Source organism: Mesocricetus auratus, unplaced genomic scaffold (genome assembly GCF_017639785.1).
Source record: "Mesocricetus auratus isolate SY011 unplaced genomic scaffold, BCM_Maur_2.0 Super-Scaffold_100010, whole genome shotgun sequence".
Classification (NCBI taxonomy): domain Eukaryota; kingdom Metazoa; phylum Chordata; class Mammalia; order Rodentia; family Cricetidae; genus Mesocricetus; species Mesocricetus auratus.
This window is the reverse complement of record NW_024429194.1, coordinates 20,557,511-20,576,333: the sequence shown is the minus strand read 5'-3', so window position 1 is coordinate 20,576,333 and position 18,823 is coordinate 20,557,511. Positions and strand designations below refer to the sequence as shown.

The window sequence follows — 18,823 nt, the reverse complement described above, 5'->3', positions numbered from 1 at the left end:
CTCAGGACCTTTGGAAGAACAGTCAGTGCTCTTAACCACTGAGCCATCTCTCCAGCCCCGGGATAAGGACTTTTATGTCTCACACCTGAGTGAGACACTGGTGTGTCTCAGCAGCGCCAACTCTTGGGGTTGTTCATTTATGAGAGACAGCCCTGCTCCTAGCCTCTGGGGTCCTGCAACACTAGTCCTGAAATAGCTGCCTTGTCTGTCTTCTGTTTCATAGCTACCATAACTTTGTACAGTATTAGAGTGTTCTAGAAATACCTGATGACTGAATGGCAGAGGGCACCAATGCCATGAACCGGGCCTTTTCATAAAGATTGGTGAGTTCTAGATACTCCTGGTAGGAAACCTAGGTGCTAACCCCTCTGGTTCCACAGTCAGTGACAAACAGCAAGGCCAGGGTGTTTCCACAAGATGCTTATGAAACATGCACTCCTGGGCGGGCTCTGCCTGCGGGTTCCGTATAATTACTGCCTTCAGTCCTGCTAATTACTCAGGAGGGGCAGGTCCTGTTGTCAACTTGTGTCACAGATGAAGAGCTTCCCGAGAAGTCATCTCTAGTAGGGTAGAGCTGGGATTCGAAACCAGCACCGCTTTGGGGAGCCGTCTGCGTATCTGTCCCCTCTGTTGCCATAGCTTCTGCCTCCAGGTGTCCATTTAAGTCAGTACAGCACCGGGGTGGGGTGGGGTGCTTCAACCTCCTGGCAGCACAATAGATGGCTGGGAACCAGGTGTTATCGGGGATTATCTTCCCAAGAGCCTGCCTGCACTTAGAGGTGTTGCAGGTTTCAGGGCCTGAGTGGTTTTTGTTTGGCTGGTTTGGGCTTTTTCAGACAGCATCTTACTTATGTACTTGGCTGCTGTGGAACACACTATGTTGTCCAGGCTGGCTTTTAATTTACTGTCTTCCTGGCTCAGACTCCCAAGTACTAGAATTAAACAGGCTTGTTCCAGTATGCCTGGTCTGGTCCACGTATTCTTATCAGTCAGTAATGAGGATGAGCACTCCCAAAAACTTTTCCGCTATGTGACTTTCTGCCATAAGCATTTGGCACGTCTAGCAGGTATTGACATTTAAAGAGACAGTGTAGGGTTCTTGTAAAGCCCGGTTGCCCTGAGCTCACTGCCTTGACTTGTTTTGTAGTCGGGCTCCTCTGCGATTTGAGAGGGGCCATGAGCTCTGCCGTCATGTGCGCCCTCTCGTGGTGGCATCAGCAGACACCTCGTTGTCAAAGGCGCCTCAGCCTGTCCTTGTGTGATGAGGATGCCCAGGTCTGGAGAAACACCCCTTTGTTGTGTGAAGCATTTCCCTTCCCATGCCCACAGGGCAGTTATTGTTTTTGGCCCCATGCAGCACCCGAGACTGGTGGCCCTTTAGGTCATCGCCTTGGGACCCTCAGCCCTGCTTGGAAATGTAGCCATGGAATGATGTCACTGAGTCTCCCAATAGACCTTTTATGGAGTGGTTTTCAGCGAGTTTTTTTGAATTGCCAGGACATATAGTTCACTGTTGCTCCTTTTGAGAGTGGTGGGCCTCTGCCTGGGGCTCTTGGAAGCTGGGCTGTAGTTGCTTTCAGCACTGCAGATTCATGCCAGGCTGCGTAGGTGCCGTGCCTCTGCCTGGGTGGAAGCAGTGGACAAACATTGCCTGCAGAGGTGCCACTATCTATTTCGCTTATACTCTCAGCTGGGTTTTCTTTTTAGTAATGTCTTTATTTGTATTTTGTGTACATTAATGTTTTGCCTGTATGTATGTCTGTGTGATGGTGTCAGATAACCTGGAACCTGAGTCATGGACAGTTGTGAGCTGCCGTGTGGATGCTAGGAATTGAATCTGGGTCCTCTGGAAGAGCAGCCCGTGCGCTTAACCACTGAGCCGTCTCTGCAGCCCCTGAGCTGCAGAGGGCTCCATTTGTTTTGCAGTAGATCTGTGTTTGGTGGTTGAGTGGAAAACACAGGGCGTTAGTGAATTGAGGTTACCCAGGTGCTGTGCTTAGCGTCTTCTGGTAGACAGATGGGGCACAGCCCTAACTGATGCTTGCACAGGTGAGGCGGGGTGATAGCGCCTATCTGATGTACCCAGCTGTCATTATCAGGGCGCCTCCTTTCTGCCCATGAAGCCCTTTGGCTCAGGCCGAGTTATTTCCTCCTCTGCAGGTGACATTCAGGAAGGAGCAGTTGCCAGTTTCACAGGAGGGCCACATCCTAACAGACAGTAGTTTCTGCCAGTGTTTCAAGTTAAAACAACGGCGCTCACAATCTGGGAGATGGGTATCCAAGCCAAGCAACCTCCGTCCCCAGCCCAGAGTAGGGCGTGTCCTGATCAGGGATACCTTTCTCCCTTGTTGCAGAAAAGAGTAGCTGGTGTTGCCAGACAGAGAAAGCCCAGCTGCACAGTGCTGGGTTTCTTCCTCCAGGAAGAGAAAGTGATCTTAATTAAACATTTCATTTCTGTGGCACACTGGCTTGGATTTTCTCAGCCTGAGGCTGGCAAACAGCAGGTGCCCTTGAGCAAGAGAATAATTAATAGGCAGATTCTCCAAACTGTGGGGGCTCAAGGTAGGAAGGTGCAGGTTGGACTTGGAGGGGGTCAGCTTTGTGCAGGAGTCGTCCACATGCTCTGGCCCTCAGCCCAGCTCTCAGTGGTAGAAGAGCTCATTTATATTCTGGTGTTAGTCATTCCTCAGCCATTCACACGCTGATGCCATGGGGGCTGTGCCTCTCCCTTGAGCTGGATGCCTTGGCAGGGCAGAGAACAAGATGAGCAGGACACAGTCCCTTCCTATGAGGAGAGGCGAGTCACATTAAAGGCTGTGCTGTGCTGTAGTGTAGCAGCAGGGCGTCTTGCTGGTCCCAGGTGAGGCTGTGACATGAAAGTGTCCTCCTCCATCCAGGCTGCTGTGACAAGAGATGGCATGGTGGCTTGGGAACAGTCAAATCTCTGTAGCTCTTGGAAGTCTCCTGAGATTTGGTGACTGCTGAGGATCTAGGGGTTATCTGCCCTATAGATGACAGGTGGGATGTTCTCTCCCCTCTCCTGCCTACTGGGCCACACTCAAATGTATGCTGATTGCTGTATGGATAGTGTCCAGGTCACCTGCCTCCTCTCAGAGGTCCCACCCCCAATGCATCTCCTGGGGCCTGGGGGACACTAATCAGAAACTAATAGAATTGGTCCTCAGAGGTTGTGATGTCTGAACTGGCTACCAGTCCTGAGCTGGAGTAGGATTTGGGGCTCTGATTGATCAGCGTGGAAAGTTCTGGTCACCTGGAGACAGCAAAGCCTGTAGAGATGAGATTGGTAGCTTGTGAACATAGGAGACAAAGCCAGGAAGTAGGAGGCTGGATGGCAGAGGGCTGCAAGCTTGGTTAGAGGGCAGGGGCAGCCTTTGGGTTTGGGGATAGTCGCACAGACCAATGGGCCGGGGCAGCTAGGACCTCAGGGAAGAACGTGGGATTGATGCATGGTCGCCGAGCAAAGATTAGAATAGACAAGGTTGCTGGAGGGAGGGAGAAGTGCAGGGCCCCAGCACAGGCCAGGTGTCCCCTCAGCAGAGCACAGGTGTCAGTCTTGCCTCCCTGGCTGCTGCTGGACAGCGGCACTCACGCCACCCTTCCCTCTCCTGTTACTTCCCACAGCTCTGATCACCTTGGCTGTCCCTGCCACAGTCTGACTTTTGCTTTTCTCGTGGTTATGTATTTCCGAGAGGCAGGCTTGCTGTCTGTCTATGTGCCCTTACCCATCCCAGGTACTCCTGCTTCCAGCTTCCCCAAGTTCACTTTCTTAGGGTGGAAGGCACCATATGGCCCTGTCTGCAAATGACCCTGTGTGGCACTGTGTCCCATGAAACGTTTCCATCTTAGTATTTGGGGAGGCTCCTAATCCTGTGGATCTGGTATACATGTGCCATATAAAAGCCAGCATGGATGTTTCCAGAAGAATGCCAGCCATGATGACACCCTAACCCTGTGTGGGGTTACCATGTATTTTAACTGCTGTGTGCAAAGAACTAAATAAATGATTGAACCATCACTAACTGTTGTCTTTTTTTCCCTGCAGGGAATTGTGGGTAATTTGGCCAGTGGCAAGTCTGCGCTGGTGCACCGGTACCTCACAGGCACATATGTGCAGGAGGAGTCTCCAGAAGGTATGTTGTTCAGCAGGTGGTTCATTACCAGATTAGAGTTTGGGGCTTACATTGTTTCTTTAGCATATTCTAAGTCATTGACGACCCATGACAAGGCCATAAGAAAGCCACCTAGCAGCAAAGAAACTTAGGTATGCGTTCCCTCCTATAGGGGCCTTGGTGCACTCCAGCCCTTGGAGCATTAACCACGAGATGCCCTTGAGTGCATTTCCACTGTTTAGAATGTCCTCTTGCACCTTAGTCCAAAGCTGCTCCTTTGAGTGTGGGTCTCACATCTCTCTGATCTGGACACTGACCTTGTAATGCTGTTTAGTCACAGACACCAGCATTTCTAAACCCAGTCCAGATCACACCCCACTATGTGTTTGAGTATGTTTCCCTTTATATTGTATTACAAACATGTAATAATCATTTTGCATGTTAGTTAGGCATTCCTTTTGCCATTAGACATTTTGATTCTTCCGTTGACATATCCATGTCTTACTGTGGTTCTGTTTCTTTCTTTCTTTCTTTTTTTTACTTTAAGATTATGACAGTGGTAATAGGAAGTCCCATAGTTCCCTTAATCAGAGTGTAGCCCACAAGCCGTTTTCTAAACTATATTTTCTCCCCATGTAACCTTTTGAAATCCAACTCTGAGACACTGAATTTCTGGTTCCTTCTTTTTCTTACTGGCTGTTCCATTCTTTGCAGATATGGACGCAGGTAACTATACATTTTCTTCATGGCAGTGCTTGTCTCGCTCTGGAGAGAGGAGAGGCACAACCTCGTACTGTAGCGTTCCCTTCCCACCTCGTTCTGTGTCTCATCCTATTTCGTTTCATTTCACCTTTTCCTTTTAAGTTCAACATTTCACCCTGTTTTGTCCCTTAGCTGTCTTTCGAGTAGTAGTCCTAAGTAGCTCCGCGTGTCCCCTGTAACACATGTTTTAGCCCTTTAACTCTTGTCCTAAAGACCGTGGAACCATCTAGAAAGAACAGAATTCTGAGGGGCTTGCTTGGGGCTCTGCCACCATTCGGCAATATTTTCCAACCGTGTTTTGTAAGCATCACGGCTGCCGCATCAGGGAAATACCCACCATCAAATTCTCCCCATGGATTGATGATTGGGGAAGAGGACAGGAACCAAGCAAAGGTTTATTATGCCTGAGACCAAATGGACAAAGGCTTGACCTTGGGACTACAGACCCAGGGACTCAGAATTCAGAGCGTGGAGGAGGGAGGAAGATAGTATCCATAACCCCAAGACCTGGCCAGGGCTGTGCAAAGGCTTTCTTCTCCGTGCCTGAGTGTGAATGGTCACCACAGCCAGCATGACTAGGTAGACTTAGAGTCTGTAGTGCTTCTGTCTCGGGCCTTCCGTGTGGTAGGACTCAGTGTCGTGCAGTTGGTAAAACCCAGCTACCAAGGTTTGCAGCTAACCCAACTGCAAGGCAAGCATATGTCCTTTTCAGGCAACCCTGTTTTGAATGTCTTCCAACACCTGCATTTTGGTGGAGGATTGCTGTAAGTTCCAGGCCAGCCCCCCCCTGGTTTTCTTGCTGTGACTCTGTGGCTCAGGGTGGATCTATGGATTTAAAGGTAGATTGTGCTGAAGTTAATGATTCTAAAGAAAGAGGAGGACCACATCTACATTTGGTCATTATTGTGATGTCTGTCATTTTCCCATTGGACATTCAGTCTGTCCTAACACACCTGTGTTCCACTTGATTTATTTGCAGTGTAGAATATGACCTTCTGTTTGATCAACACAGCAGTGTTTCTCAAATGTTCACACATCAGAAGTAAAAACTGTACCTTGTGAGATGACCTCACTGACTGCTAACACCTCCCTCCTCTCATCTGCAGAGTGGGAGTATATCATCCCACTGGCAGACACACAGCTGGGGACTCCTGGATCTGGGAGACAGAATTCAGGGTCTCTTTCTGTCTATCATACATCCTCACCCTGCCCACTTGTTCCTCTTGCTGTGGACCCTGGACCTGGGGAGGTTGTTCTGTGTGATGGAGGAGCTTAGAGCAGAATCATGCCCAAGTGTACCCAATAGTGTACAGCTGCATCTGTGGTGAATGAGGAGGTCTCTGTGTGCCTGGAAGCCCCTTGGCCTGGGCAGGTCTGTTTCCCTGGAGCTGCCCATGTGTTCCTGTCTGAACATAGCAGGTAGAGCTATTGTCTTTGTGCTTCTCAACATCTGACAGCTGCTTTCTATTTCCTGTCCCCACATCCATGGGTCCTGGACCAGCAGCAGGAGGCAAAAGAATGTGCCATGAGCCCTGCAATCCCAAGATTCTTCTGTGAGGTCATCAGGGAACTTAGAGCTGGGGATGGTCTCAGTCTTTCCCCCATTAGTTACTGTAACCAGTTACCGATGCTAACTGGAACTGAGAAGCTGCGTGGACAGTGCTGTAGGATTGGCATCCGATTCATTGTATTTATCCAGGAGTGTGGAGCGTCTTGGGTGATGTGGGTCATGGGAGTTTTCAGGGACAGCTCCAGCTCCCCTTCATTGGCACCCAGGAGGGAGGGCGCAGCTCATGGGAAGAGGGGTGTGGATGGTACCTGGCTGAAACTTTGGGTTTGGAGTGAGCTGTGTGACCCTCCAATTTCTTTGTGTTGCTGTTCCTTTTGATTTGTCCTTTGTGGCACTTTATTTTCTGTCACCATAACAAATCCCCAGGGTTTTGTTTTAGCTCACAGTTGGAGAGGCTGAATGCCCACAATTGGCCAGCTCCATGTTTGGGGTCTGGTGAGGGCCTCATGGTGGCATCACAGCCAGAGAGAGTGTGCATGACAGGGACATGGTGAGACAGGAAGCTAGAGAGTGGGATGGGGCCAGTGTTGCTCTTTACAACAGCCCTTCTTACTGGGAACGAACCATGATCCTTCCAGGCCTACATTAATCGCTTCTGAGGGGAGCATCCCTAATGAGTAGTATTCCCCACCTGTCAAAGGATTCTACACCTTCCGTGGTTGGGAAGCAGGCTTCCTGTATACAAACCTCTGTAGACACACTCAAACCATGTCCTAGCCACAGAAATGCCCCGATGCTAGAGCAATCTGCTGGGCAGCTCCCCCTCTCTTCCACCCTCATGCTGTGTGTCTGTCAGTCTGTGCAGCTCACTGGGTCCTCCCCATTCTTGTTCACGGTGGTGTGTGTTGTTCCTCTGGTCCAATGCATATGTAAATATCCTTTGCTGTAATCCTGACTTGCTCCTGGGACATTTGGGTATCGGGAGGGATAAAACAGAACTCCGCTCTTGAACATTCCTGGGGCAGTAATCCCAGAATGTTTTCTTCAGATGCTTCTCAGCGTCCCCTCACAAGGTGACGTTTTATTCTATGAGACAAGAAGGTTGACTTGAAAGCCTTGGAGATGTAGTCCAGAGAAAACACTTTTATGCATTATGCTTGATGCTACTTTTAGTTAATGACTTAGGGCAATCTGGTTCATCTCAGCAGGGATTCTGTGATCTGTGGACGGAGCTCATAGAGTGTCATTCGTGTATAGGTGGTCTTTTTCATGAGTGAGTGCGTTTGTAAATGTGTGTGTTTGTGATTTATGATTGACACCAGAGTTGGCAAGTTTGGTTCCTTTAGGAGACAAGGAAGCTCTCGGTGGTGATAGTGTTGACTGGTGGTGTCTGCTCTCTGCTGTCTCCCACCTTTGGCTGGCTCCAGACGGTCTAGGCGTCCATGGCTATTGACATCCTCTTCTAATCTCGTTGCTGTTGTCACAGCTCGCTTCTTCATGTTGGCATTTCCTTTATCCCAGGAGAACACCAGTGGCTTGATTTATGGTCCAGCCTGTCTAGTGTGTCTTCATTTGGGTTCTATAACTGTGGGCTGTTTCCAAATAAGGTCCCGTCAGGTACCCGCCATGGGGTTTGGCTGTTGATGTGTTTATTTATTTGGTTTGTTTGTGGAGACTCACCATGCCATCCAGATTAGTCTTTAACTCTATCCGTCATCCCGGGCAGCCTCCCGAGAGTTGGAGTTACAGCTGAGAGCCCCTGCAGTTGGCTTAATGGTGATGGTTAGGATGAATCTTTGTGGGGACACAGCCCTACCCATATGTATGGTGTTTAACCAGGCACCATACCCAGAGCACTGGAGGAGGGCTCCGCTCCTCCTCCTCTCCTGCGCATGGGTTGATTAGTGTGGCTGGCATTCGAGTCCCACAGGACAGGGCCAGCCTAGGTGTGGCCTTCACACCTCCCTTTCAAGGCCCTATTAATAGCTGCTAGTTAGAGTTGTGAGCAGTGTCTGTAATTTCAGTTTCCCCCTCATGTGTTAGGTGCTTAGCATGCACTGTGTACGTACTGAACACTTGTGTTTTATGGGAATCTTAACTCTCCATGGGAGAGAGGAAAAGTAAACAACTTGTTAGCTGCATGAGGGAGGTGTTGGGAATTACATCTCATCCCAGACACATACCTTTGTCTCCTCCGGGGATGATAGGCCATGGGCCCTGGACAGCCTCCCTGGGTCTTACTTCTCCGTATTTGTGGATTGTGGTCCCTAAGGGCTATACAGACGGAAGAACACAGAGACCATGGAATCTCAAAGTTCCAGTGGCCTCATTGGGGCACACAGCGGTGTGTGTGGGGGGGGCGGTGTAGGGATGGATTGAGTAGGTGTTAGTGTTAAAGGTAGCAAACCTGAGAATGGTCATAGACTGCCTTCCTGCAGTGAGAGCTTTGATTGCTGATAACTTTTTGACCACAACCTGCTGATGGGACAGGGTTAAAATTGTGGGTTTAAGTCGTGTTGCTGGCAAACCCCCTTCTTTTACCCAGATCAGAATAAACAAACCCACATCTGGGTAAAAATTATAGTGTATGGAAGCTAAGGCCCACCTGTTACAGACTCACACTGCCTGAAGAGGTAGGGCAGCAAGGCACAGTAGGCTCACTCTGAGTGACTGTCACTTGCTACAGCTGTGGGAAAGGCTGTTAAGATGGGTGTGGCATGGAAGCTCATGGGCCCGCTGTTCCAATCCACAGGGGTTGTGAGACTCGTTTCTTTTGCCACTGACTTTTTCATTGCCCGTTGCCTCTTAGCCAGTTCAAATTTGGAGGCAAAAAGCTTCAAGACTGTGGTTGCCCTGGATCTGTCTAGGCTGATAGCCAGTAGGTGAATGTCCAGGAGCTGGGTGATGGGGACACCTTCAGGAGCCCTGTGTTGGCTCCACCTTTCTGCCCCAGCCCTATTCCTGTGCTCTCCTGACTGTCTCAGAAGGGATTACACACAGTGGCCTCGTGCACAGTGCCCTCAACCACATACAGTTGAAGGTGCACATACAGCAGCCTGGAGATCCCTACATCAGGTTTCCTCTCCCTGAGAATTAGGAAATACTAATCACAAGTCTGGCATGAGCCACCCGTTTTGGCACAGAGTTACCCAAGAAAGCCAGAGTCCAGGCAGAGAATTCAAGGCAAATCTATCATGAGGGAGACACAAGTAGGGCGATGGCAGTGTCTTTCCCACATGGAAGAGGAATCTGGGCATTATCCCCGCACGAAGGGAGACTGCCATGTTTGAGGGCGGTGGAAGAACCTTCACCTTCTGCCTGTTAGGAAAAGCTGTCGATGTGTGATGCTGAGTCATAACCCCAAGTGAGCACCAGGTGAGTGCAGTTCACTGGGTGTCCCTGGGTGGGGCACATCTAGGACTCATTCAGGTCCCCAACCTGCAGAGGCTCAGCTCTTTCATTTTAGATCCCATGGTCCTTGTGTGTGGCTTGTGCATAGCCTCTGTGTATCAGAAATGCCCTGCATGACTTGGGCCACAGGGCAAGTGCTGCATGTGTTGCAGTTTTATATTGCTTTGGTAATGATGGCATGAGGAAATGTCTGTCCATGCTCAGTGGGTATGATTTATTTTGGGTGGGTGTTTTGACCCGGGTTGGCTGGGTCTATGGGTGTGTAGCAGTGGGTATGGAAGGTTGATTCTGAGAGAGACCCTAGTGAACTGAGTCAGAAAAGTCTCTGTTGTGATTGTTGCCCTGGGGAGCCCTACATGATGTCACCTGTAAAGGGAAGCCCTTTTTCTTGAGAGAAGCCTTCCCACCAGCCTGATTCCAGAGCCACATCAGTCCCAAATAAACACACAGGAGGCTATATTAATTATGAAGCTGTTGGCCTTGCTTGTTTCTTACTGGCTAGCTCTGACTTAAGTATTTATCCCATAATTGTTAATCTAAGAATCAGAGAGGTTTCCGGGCTTCCTACTGCATGGCATTACATTTCGACTCTCGTGTTTCTCCTTCCCAGAGTCCTCCTGGACTCCTAGTCCCTCCTATCTAGATTCCTATTGGCCCAACAGTACTTTATTGACATATACATAGGACTTCCCCCATCAGCCACCCATTCCTCATGAATGTCCAGTGAAAACCCCCCACCGAGTATGATTCCACCACAGGTCACCCCGAAGAACCAATGAGATTTTTGGACTCTTTTACAGAGAGGACATGGGGAAAGGGCTTCCTGGCAGGAGTGATGACCCCAAAGTAGCTATACTGGAAAATCTTTACCCACGTGGGTGATGGCTTCCCCCTTGCCCTGTAGATGGAGCCCCTGTCATTAACCTTCCTAAACCACACACACACACACACACACACACACACACACACACACACACACACACACACACACACACACACACACACACGCTAGCACCTCCTGAGACCCTGAGGCCACGTGCAGTTAGAGCCAGTTATAAACAAATGGCTGGGAGGTGTGGCTGGACCAGACGTTCCTTTGAGAGAGTGTCTGGCAGTCCGTCCACAGGCCCACCATGGTGACTCTTGGAGGAAGGCACAGCTGATCTGATAAAGATGGCTTTGTTTTCTCAGAGGACAGCACAATGCCGCAGTCTCATGACTCACACCAGGAAACTAGGTTCTGTGAGCACGATCACCAGAAATCTGACAGCGCTCTTGGTTATACCCAGCCAGCAAGCGAGCATGCAGAGGACGCTGGGTCACCACTCTTGGTTTCTGAGAGAAACTCAGAGTTTACACGTGTGCTGTCGGTTTACATTTGATGGAATGGTGGTGTTTTAATTTTGGTACAGTGACTGCTCCTTCACCTAATTCTATTTTAGTCAGCAATTGCAACTCTGCAGTGACAGGCCTTCTTCTCTAACAGTGGTCTGGCCACTCAGGCTTCAGCCTGGCTGGAATTCTGTTCCCACAGGCACTGGCCCTGTCACTGCCACTAAAGGTAGCTTTAACGAAATCTCTGTGGTTCTATTTATAAATAAGACTCGAGATTCAGAGGCTGGGGTGAAAACACGCGAGCTCAGAGAGTAACAATTAGCTAACCTTTTCTTCTTGCTGGTGTCTCAAAAGGCCCCTGCTTCTGTCCGGCCGTGCCTCTCCAAACCCCACCCTACTACTTCCTGTGTCTCTCTATCTCTCCCCGGTGCCCTCTGATGCTCTATGATAACTTTCTGCCAACTAGTTGCTAACCCAGCCTCCTGACCCAAGGTTAATTTTATTTAATCAACACAAATGCAAACGCAGGTTCATAGTGTGATCCATTAGCCCCCAACTAAGTGGTATGGTGAAAATTTGGCTCATTTGTAGGAAAGAGTGCAGTCCAAAGAGTCCAGTCTACATAATGGGAGAAAGACAAGTTGAGATATGTATATTCAACTAAGATGTATGTCTGCTGGGGGAGGTTCTAGGAAGGGAGCAGGGGTGCTGACAGGAGGGGAACCAAGTGCACCCCATAACCTGACAGCATTCAAGAATGCAGTTCAGAGTTGACACGCATCTGTCCTAACTACTCCTGTTGGTAGCAACCTTGACGGCCGGGGCTGGTGAATAGACAGGGTTCCCAGCTCTTCTCCGCCATCTAGTGGTCTTACGACACTCAGCATGCGATGAAGACAGTTATTCGTGTAGAGTACTCAGAAAAGCTCAGCCTTTGTATAATGACAGCCCTGTCTCTGCAGAGTCATGGGTGGCCTCTTCCTGTGTGGGCTTGTCATATGGGGCTGTCATAGGTGGGTGCCTTAAGGCTCCACCTCTGCTCCTTTGGGATCCTCAACTCTGGCAGGCTCAGCTCCCACTGGTGTTCTTAGAGGTATGACCTCAGCCACCAGTGCTGTCTTCTGCTTGGGGACCCTTCACTGTTCTGGGGACCATCAGATACCTTCAGGGCATCCCAGGCCTCCAGATCCCTCCCTCCCCCAGTGGAGACGAGACCAATAAAGGCACAGCCTATATGTCACCAGGGACCACAGCTTGCAAACAGGAGCCTAGACCAGAGAACAGGATGCAGAGTGGCTGATACCCTCTCCTGGGCTTGGAAGCTCTAGGGTCTTTGCTGTCGTCATGGAGATGTGGGTATGGCATCATGGGTGTTGTGTGCAGGAGAAATCAGGACACCGGGTTTCCTGTGTGGGCTTTTTTTGAGTTGCTTTCTCTTTTTCTTGAATTGCTGATGTCACTTGCTGTAGCAGGTTCCTGGTGGTAACGTACATCCAGCAGTTGCCGGAAAGCTGCTGTCCCTTGCCTCAGTCTTGATATTCCCCCAAAGAGCCTGCCTGGAATGGCCTCCTAACAGATGTGTCTGGCTAGTGTCAGGCTAGTGAGTGTGTTCTCAGAAGCATGTGGATCTGAAATATTTTGTTAATGGATGTTTACTTTGTCTCCTAGAAACAAACGCGGTGGTAAACACCCAGCCTGATTTCTCAAGGCGCTGAAACACATTTAAGCTGTCAGCTCCTAGGATCTTTCCCAAACCCAGGAAACTTTAAAAACTCTAGTCAGCCATGATCACTGTGCAGATGTTAGGCTTCTTTTCAAACTGTTCTTGGAGTGGAACAAAAATCCTTACAACCCTAATAAAACTGGAGTGCTTTAGAAATCTCCCCGTTTATGGTTTTTAATGTGAATTTTACCATGTGGCTTGCAACCAAAGGTGGTTTGTTTTTTGTTTTTTGTTGTTTTTGTTTTTAGCAAAAGCAACTGCTTAGGACCCTCTGTGAGTCTTGAGGTCTATGGTTCCACTGGTTGGTTGATTCCATGTCAGTTTAGCTGCTCTTCTGGGTGATTTGAGGTGCTAACCTTGTCCCTAATGGGGCCGTCACCTACCTTCCTTTCCCCATGGTCTTCTGTGAGTGGCGGTCTGCCATTCTGCCACCCAGAGATGTAGAACCTGCATACGATGCTGCGTGAGACAGGTGAAGGACACTGAGTTGTTACTAGACTTAGAAGGAAAATGAGAAGCATGTGCTGCAAACAGGGCAAAGGTGACAAAGCCAGGAGGAAGAGGTTGTCATGTCTCTGGCACCCGTGAGTCTGGCAGAACAAAATGTGCTTTTCAGTTGGTTGGCAGGAACTCATGGACTGTCTGTGTTATTATTATTATTTCAGCAGGAAGCCGAAGACGCACTTAAAGCTGGTCCCGCGCCTGAGGTTGGTGTGTGCATCCAGGAAGAAGTTGTTTCCTGGATGGTTACACGGAAGTAGCTCACACCTGGCCAGGTGCAGGTCTCCCAGCTCTCTAGCCAGGGTGGACAGGCTGGCATGTGTGGGGAAGGGTCCAGCCCTCATGGTCCCTCCGGGTGCACTTGGATGCCGTTGGGCTTCAGCATCGGAAGCAGCCAGGCTGATTTTCCACACAGCTGTTGCTGACCCGGGAACCTCAAGAGTTGAACATACCATTATTTATTTTTTATTTATTGCTATTTTTGGAACAGAGTTTGGCATGTCCGAAATGGGCTTTGACTTGACTGTAGCTGGAGATGACTCGAGCTTCTTATCCTCTTGCCTTACCTTCTCCAATGCTGGGATTGCAGGTGTGCACCACATGCCTAGCTATGCATGCTGCAGATAGAACCAGGGCCTCATGCATGCTAGACAAACACTGCCAACCAAACTGTGTCCCCAGTCCAGCAACACATTCTTAGCAGGAAAAGCATAGCACGTATAGACAGTTTCACATGGACAGTAACGAATTATTTTCCCAGAGATTTTACCTCCGTAGGTGTTTCTTACATTGCAAGTCCATCACTTTTACCTTCAGTCATTAATTTAGGAATCTGTTATTCCTGGATCTTACATCCAGTACTTGTGTCTGCTGTGTCATTTGTCTGTGGCTTTGACCTCCAGTGGGCTGCCCACTTCCACTTTTAAAGTGCTTCCTGGTGACAGCCTGCTGAGATCTGGCTGCCTCAAGACTGGGTTCACTGTGTCAGTTTGCACCCAGGTCAGGGGCAAGGGATAGGTGACCATTCAAAGTGGCACCAATAGGAAGGGTAGGCTTCTTGACTTGTGTTCCCGCAGCACCTAAGGGGCATATTTGGACCTAGGTACACTTGGATTCTTAGTGTACCTCCCTCTCCCTTCTCTTGCATGCCCAGGTCTTAATACTCAACTAGCTAGCTGGTTAGCTCTTACCACATGGTCCAAGCATTTTGTTGATGCCTGTGTGACCATGGTGCTCATACCTGGTAAAGAGAAAAAGTTGTTTTTCTCTTTGCTATTAAGTTCTTAGATTTTTCTCTTTCCAGCAAAAATATTCAGAGACTGTTCTGATGAGCTTTGCTAATGTCACATGCCTTTCTTTGAACCAATCAGTATGTCTGGGCATAAGGAAATGTTCTGATCACATGGTCTCTTGGAGTATAACAGTGAGGTCTGCCTCACTGTTGGCTCCTGAACTGTTGAGTATGGAGACAGATCCGAGCCCTGTGTCATGTCTACAGAGTGGCAAGTGTTCTTTGACATTTTGACCAGCGGACCTACACAGTACCTCCCCTCTTCCAGTGACCTACACAGTACCTCCCCTCTTCCTGTCAGTCAGCTTGCATAGTGCAAACACAGGTCTGAAAACACTGTGTACATTCTCCCCAGACCTGTCTCACACAGGTGTCTCCTTGACTTCTCTGGCTCCACCAAGCCAATAGTGTTCTGTTCTTTGCTGGGAATATTTCCCTCCTGGTCCGTACAAGGATGTATGTGCTTGTCATAACTACTGTGGGTACAGATCACAAGACCCAAGGAGGACTGGGCCCAACACTGTGTGTATGTAATCCCAGCACAGATGGAGCCTCATACCAACAGCAGCCCGTGAATGACAAGAGCTTCTTGTGACCGTAATGCGTTTGTGTAATTGTGTCTGCGATTGGCACAAACCAGGAACGGAAACCAGATACGACTGGTAGTGCTGTCCTGCCTCTGTCCATAGAGGTTTCCAGGGTGCACCGTGCAGGATTCTGAGGTGGGGTCTAGGCAGAGGCACTTGCGGTGTGTGATGTACAACTGCTCCTGTTCCTGGGCCGGCCTCACCCCTGTGACCATGACGTCAGCACATGTGACCAGCAGTTTCTGTCTTTCGAACCTTACTGCTTTGTGATACCCATAATTTAAAAGTTAACACCATGACAAACAGAAGGAGAAGAAATAATGAAACACAGTGGTTGTTCCGTGAGGGCCAAACGAGTGAACCAGCTGTGTTGAAAGAACAATGTGTACGGCCACTGGGGAGGCGAGGGGGCCGAGCGACAGAACCAGCCTACACGGTCTGAGCTTGCCCTTTGCACACCGCCAGGAAGATGGGTTGCACAAAGTAAAGGCCGATGCTATTCAGCACAGGACCTCTGAAGAATTGTCACAGCCGTCATCAAGTAGAAGTGACGGTGATACAGTGCATGTTTTGGGGGGACTGTGGAGGTAGACAGACATTCGCAGTCCACCTCTAGGTGATCTGTTGGAGCCCAACACCCCAGAGCCCTCTGCACTCAACTCTTGTGTTCCGTCAGGATGCTCAGCTTCCTCACCACATGCCAGCTTGGGGTGAGCACACCAGCATCGGCATGTTGCTGGCATGTAGACCTTACTTGGAGATGTTTGTCTTGGAGGAAGCAAGCTCTGTTAGGCTTGGGCTGAGCCTTAGGGCCAGTAGCTCCAGCCCTAGGAAGAGGGAGGGCACAAGGATGTCTTGCCAGCTCCAGATGGGAAACTGGTGTGGTGACAGGCGCTCCCCAGCCTGAGGTACTGCTCCATCTTCTCAGTGATGAGTCCCTTCTAGGAGGAGCAGAAGCCTGGCGGCAAAGCACACTGCATTCCCGTGAGTAAACACGTGGTATAGGATCACAACAGAAATATGTCCCAGAGACCTGGGACAGAATGGGATGTGACCTTCAGAACACTAAGTACGTGCATCTACAAAGGAATATTCAGGGTACAGACCGGCCTGAGCTCGGTGATGGGCGTGGGGGTTTGGCTGGCTGAAGCCCTGGGTTCAGTCTCTGGCATGGGGGAGGGGCACTCATGAGACACCTCCAGCAGGGATCACCTGGACCAGAATTGCTACTGCCTGTGAGCTAAGAAGAGGTTTTTACAAAGAAATAAAAATAGACACTGGCAGAGCCTAAAATACTTCCTTTCTGGTCTTTTATGAAAATAGCTTCTACGGCACAGTCAGGTACAGCTCAGTGACAGGGACCATCTGAGAAATGGGTCTCTAGGCCATGTCATCACCATGTGGACATCACCAGATGTCTTAACACAGCCTAGGAGAGTAACGGCGTCACCAGTGTATATAATCTGGGGTTCCTGGCTGTAGCTCCTGCTGCCCCTGGCGAGCCCTGTCTTGGCTCCCAAGTTGTTCTTCTCTGCCAAGTTTTAGACATTGGCCCCCAGGTGCTATTGTTGGGTTCTCTGTTCTTGGGGATACGTGGCTGTTGGCTATGTCACGTTGGAGTGTAAAGCATCGGTGGGTGTGTGGCTTCCTTCTACAGCTTGGGTTAATTTTCTCTTCTTCTGAGGTTGCTTTACCACCTCCTCCCTTCTCCCGGTGGGATCTTTGCCCAACAACTTGCCCTTAATTGCTGCTCCCCTTGTCTGCCTAGTCATTTTCTTGATGGAGACTGGGGCTGTATTGGCTTTTTTGGGGGTCTATCTGTACCAGTCAGGGTTATGCCCAATGACTAGGGCTCCAGGACCATAGTACCCGTTCCTCTGAAGTGTCCTTTTGTAGACCTATCGTGTGTCTCTTCAGCTGCAGGGGAGGAGGGCTCTGGCCCTTTGGGGAGCTTCACTGTGGGCTAACTGCCACCAGCCTTGATAATCACAGGGTCAGATTGGTGCAAGTGTCTTGTCTGCCTCTCTATTTGCCTCCCCAGGAAGGTAGCTCTCTCTTTGTTAGGGACCAGAGGCCTGCTACCCCTGTGCATTTGCTGACGGCCCTCTCCCAGCATCCATCACGTGTTTCTGGGCGTGGAGGGTCACCGCCTTTTCCTCAGAGAGCTGGGGGAATAGGCATTATGTATGCAAGTGGCAGCCTTTGTTAGGTTCACTTCTAGGAGCCAGTGTGGGAGAGGGCTCTATTTCTTCAGTGGGCCCTCTGGTCATTCCCACAGCTTTGCCCCTGCTGGCCTGCTGGTCCTTCTCATGCTGCCCCTTCCTTCCTCGCCCCTTCCAGGAACGGAGGAGTCAGTTCATTCCCCATGGAGTCCCGATGAGCCAGCCCGGCTTGGACTGAGACGCCCCTCTCCTTCCCCGTCCTTTTTTCCTCTGACATGAACTTAAGTGAAGTCCCCTTAGACCAGCCTCCTCCCGCGGCGTCCCACCCACAGAGACCCTGAGCAGGCTCCCTGGTTAGTGCCTCATTCACTCACAATCGCCCGTTGTCATTTTTCATTTCCCACCGTAAGCTTTAAAAGCATGGCAGAGGAAATCTGTTTTGGTTAAGTTTTATAAATTAGTGTGTTACCAATAACCTGTGTTCCCACTGTAAAAATACTATGTGGTCAAAAATTCCTTTTAAATATCACAGTACTAAACTTTTCCAAAGCCCCAATCTCATAAAGTCCCGACAACGTAGTTTTTAAAAGCCGCATTCGTTTTTAATGGAGTTTGGCACATCTGTGCTTCAGTTTGTTTCATGCTCCCTTAGGGAGGACCCAGAGGCCTGCAGCCCTCAGCGCCTCTCAGTCCCCTTTGCTTAGATGATAACAAGGAGACTACGATGCTCGCAGGGATGTTTCCTGCTTTATCATGAAGCTGAGGGGAAAAGAAAGTTATCTTCTTAGAAGCGGTTCTTCTAAATGGAGGCAGGAGGAGACCTAGCACCATCTATTCCTGTTCTTTCTCCCTTGTCAGGATCAAGGCTCTGAGCCAGCTGGCACCTGCTGCAGGGGTCACTGGGTTAGGCTCAGCTGTGAGAATGCACCCTCCCAGTGGCCCCACAAAGGCCCTTAGTGTGTACACAGAATCAGACGGTCAGCACCAATAAGAGCTGATGGTTTCTGAGGGGTCTGTCCTCTGCTCTCTGAGGCGCAGGTGTGGTTTTGAGCTGGAACCACTGGGTGTGGAGTGGGCACAGGCTGCCTCAGCTCCCTGCAATTCCACATCAGCCCAAGAGTAAGGAGAATGGCACGCAGGCTCCTGACCCGATTGCAGCCAGGATCACGTTAGGGTCACGTGGAACTTGGTGTTCACGCGCACGAGTGGACGGTTGGGGAATCCAAAGCTCTGGCTTTCCTGCAGGCTGCCTGAGGGAAGGTCTCTCTGTACCTTAGTGTGGAAATGGCTCCTAAGAGGCCCTGGGCTTGCCTTTGATGAATGTGTCACAAGACAGTTGTGGGGAATAACTGTTGTGATACTTGGCGATGTCAGTTTGAGAAGGCACTTGTCATCGTCCTCACTCTTCGTG

General features: G+C 49.8%; 1 protein-coding gene across 10 annotated transcripts in view; it reads left to right on the top strand.

The window, feature by feature from the left end:
* Agap1 (ArfGAP with GTPase domain, ankyrin repeat and PH domain 1) overlaps positions 1 to 18,823 on the top strand; it is a 452,310-nt gene that overhangs the window by 155,246 nt on the left and 278,241 nt on the right. For 5 of the 10 annotated variants that reach the window (XM_040753059.1, XM_040753057.1, XM_040753055.1 and 2 more), the window contains exons 3-4: positions 4,064 to 4,151; positions 4,845 to 4,856. In XM_040753059.1, the coding sequence (XP_040608993.1) occupies positions 4,064 to 4,151; positions 4,845 to 4,856 (100 nt within the window). The remainder of the gene's footprint in view (positions 1 to 4,063; positions 4,152 to 4,844; positions 4,857 to 18,823) is intronic. The other 5 variants (XM_040753060.1, XM_040753061.1, XM_005082223.4 and 2 more) reach the window with 1 other exon arrangement.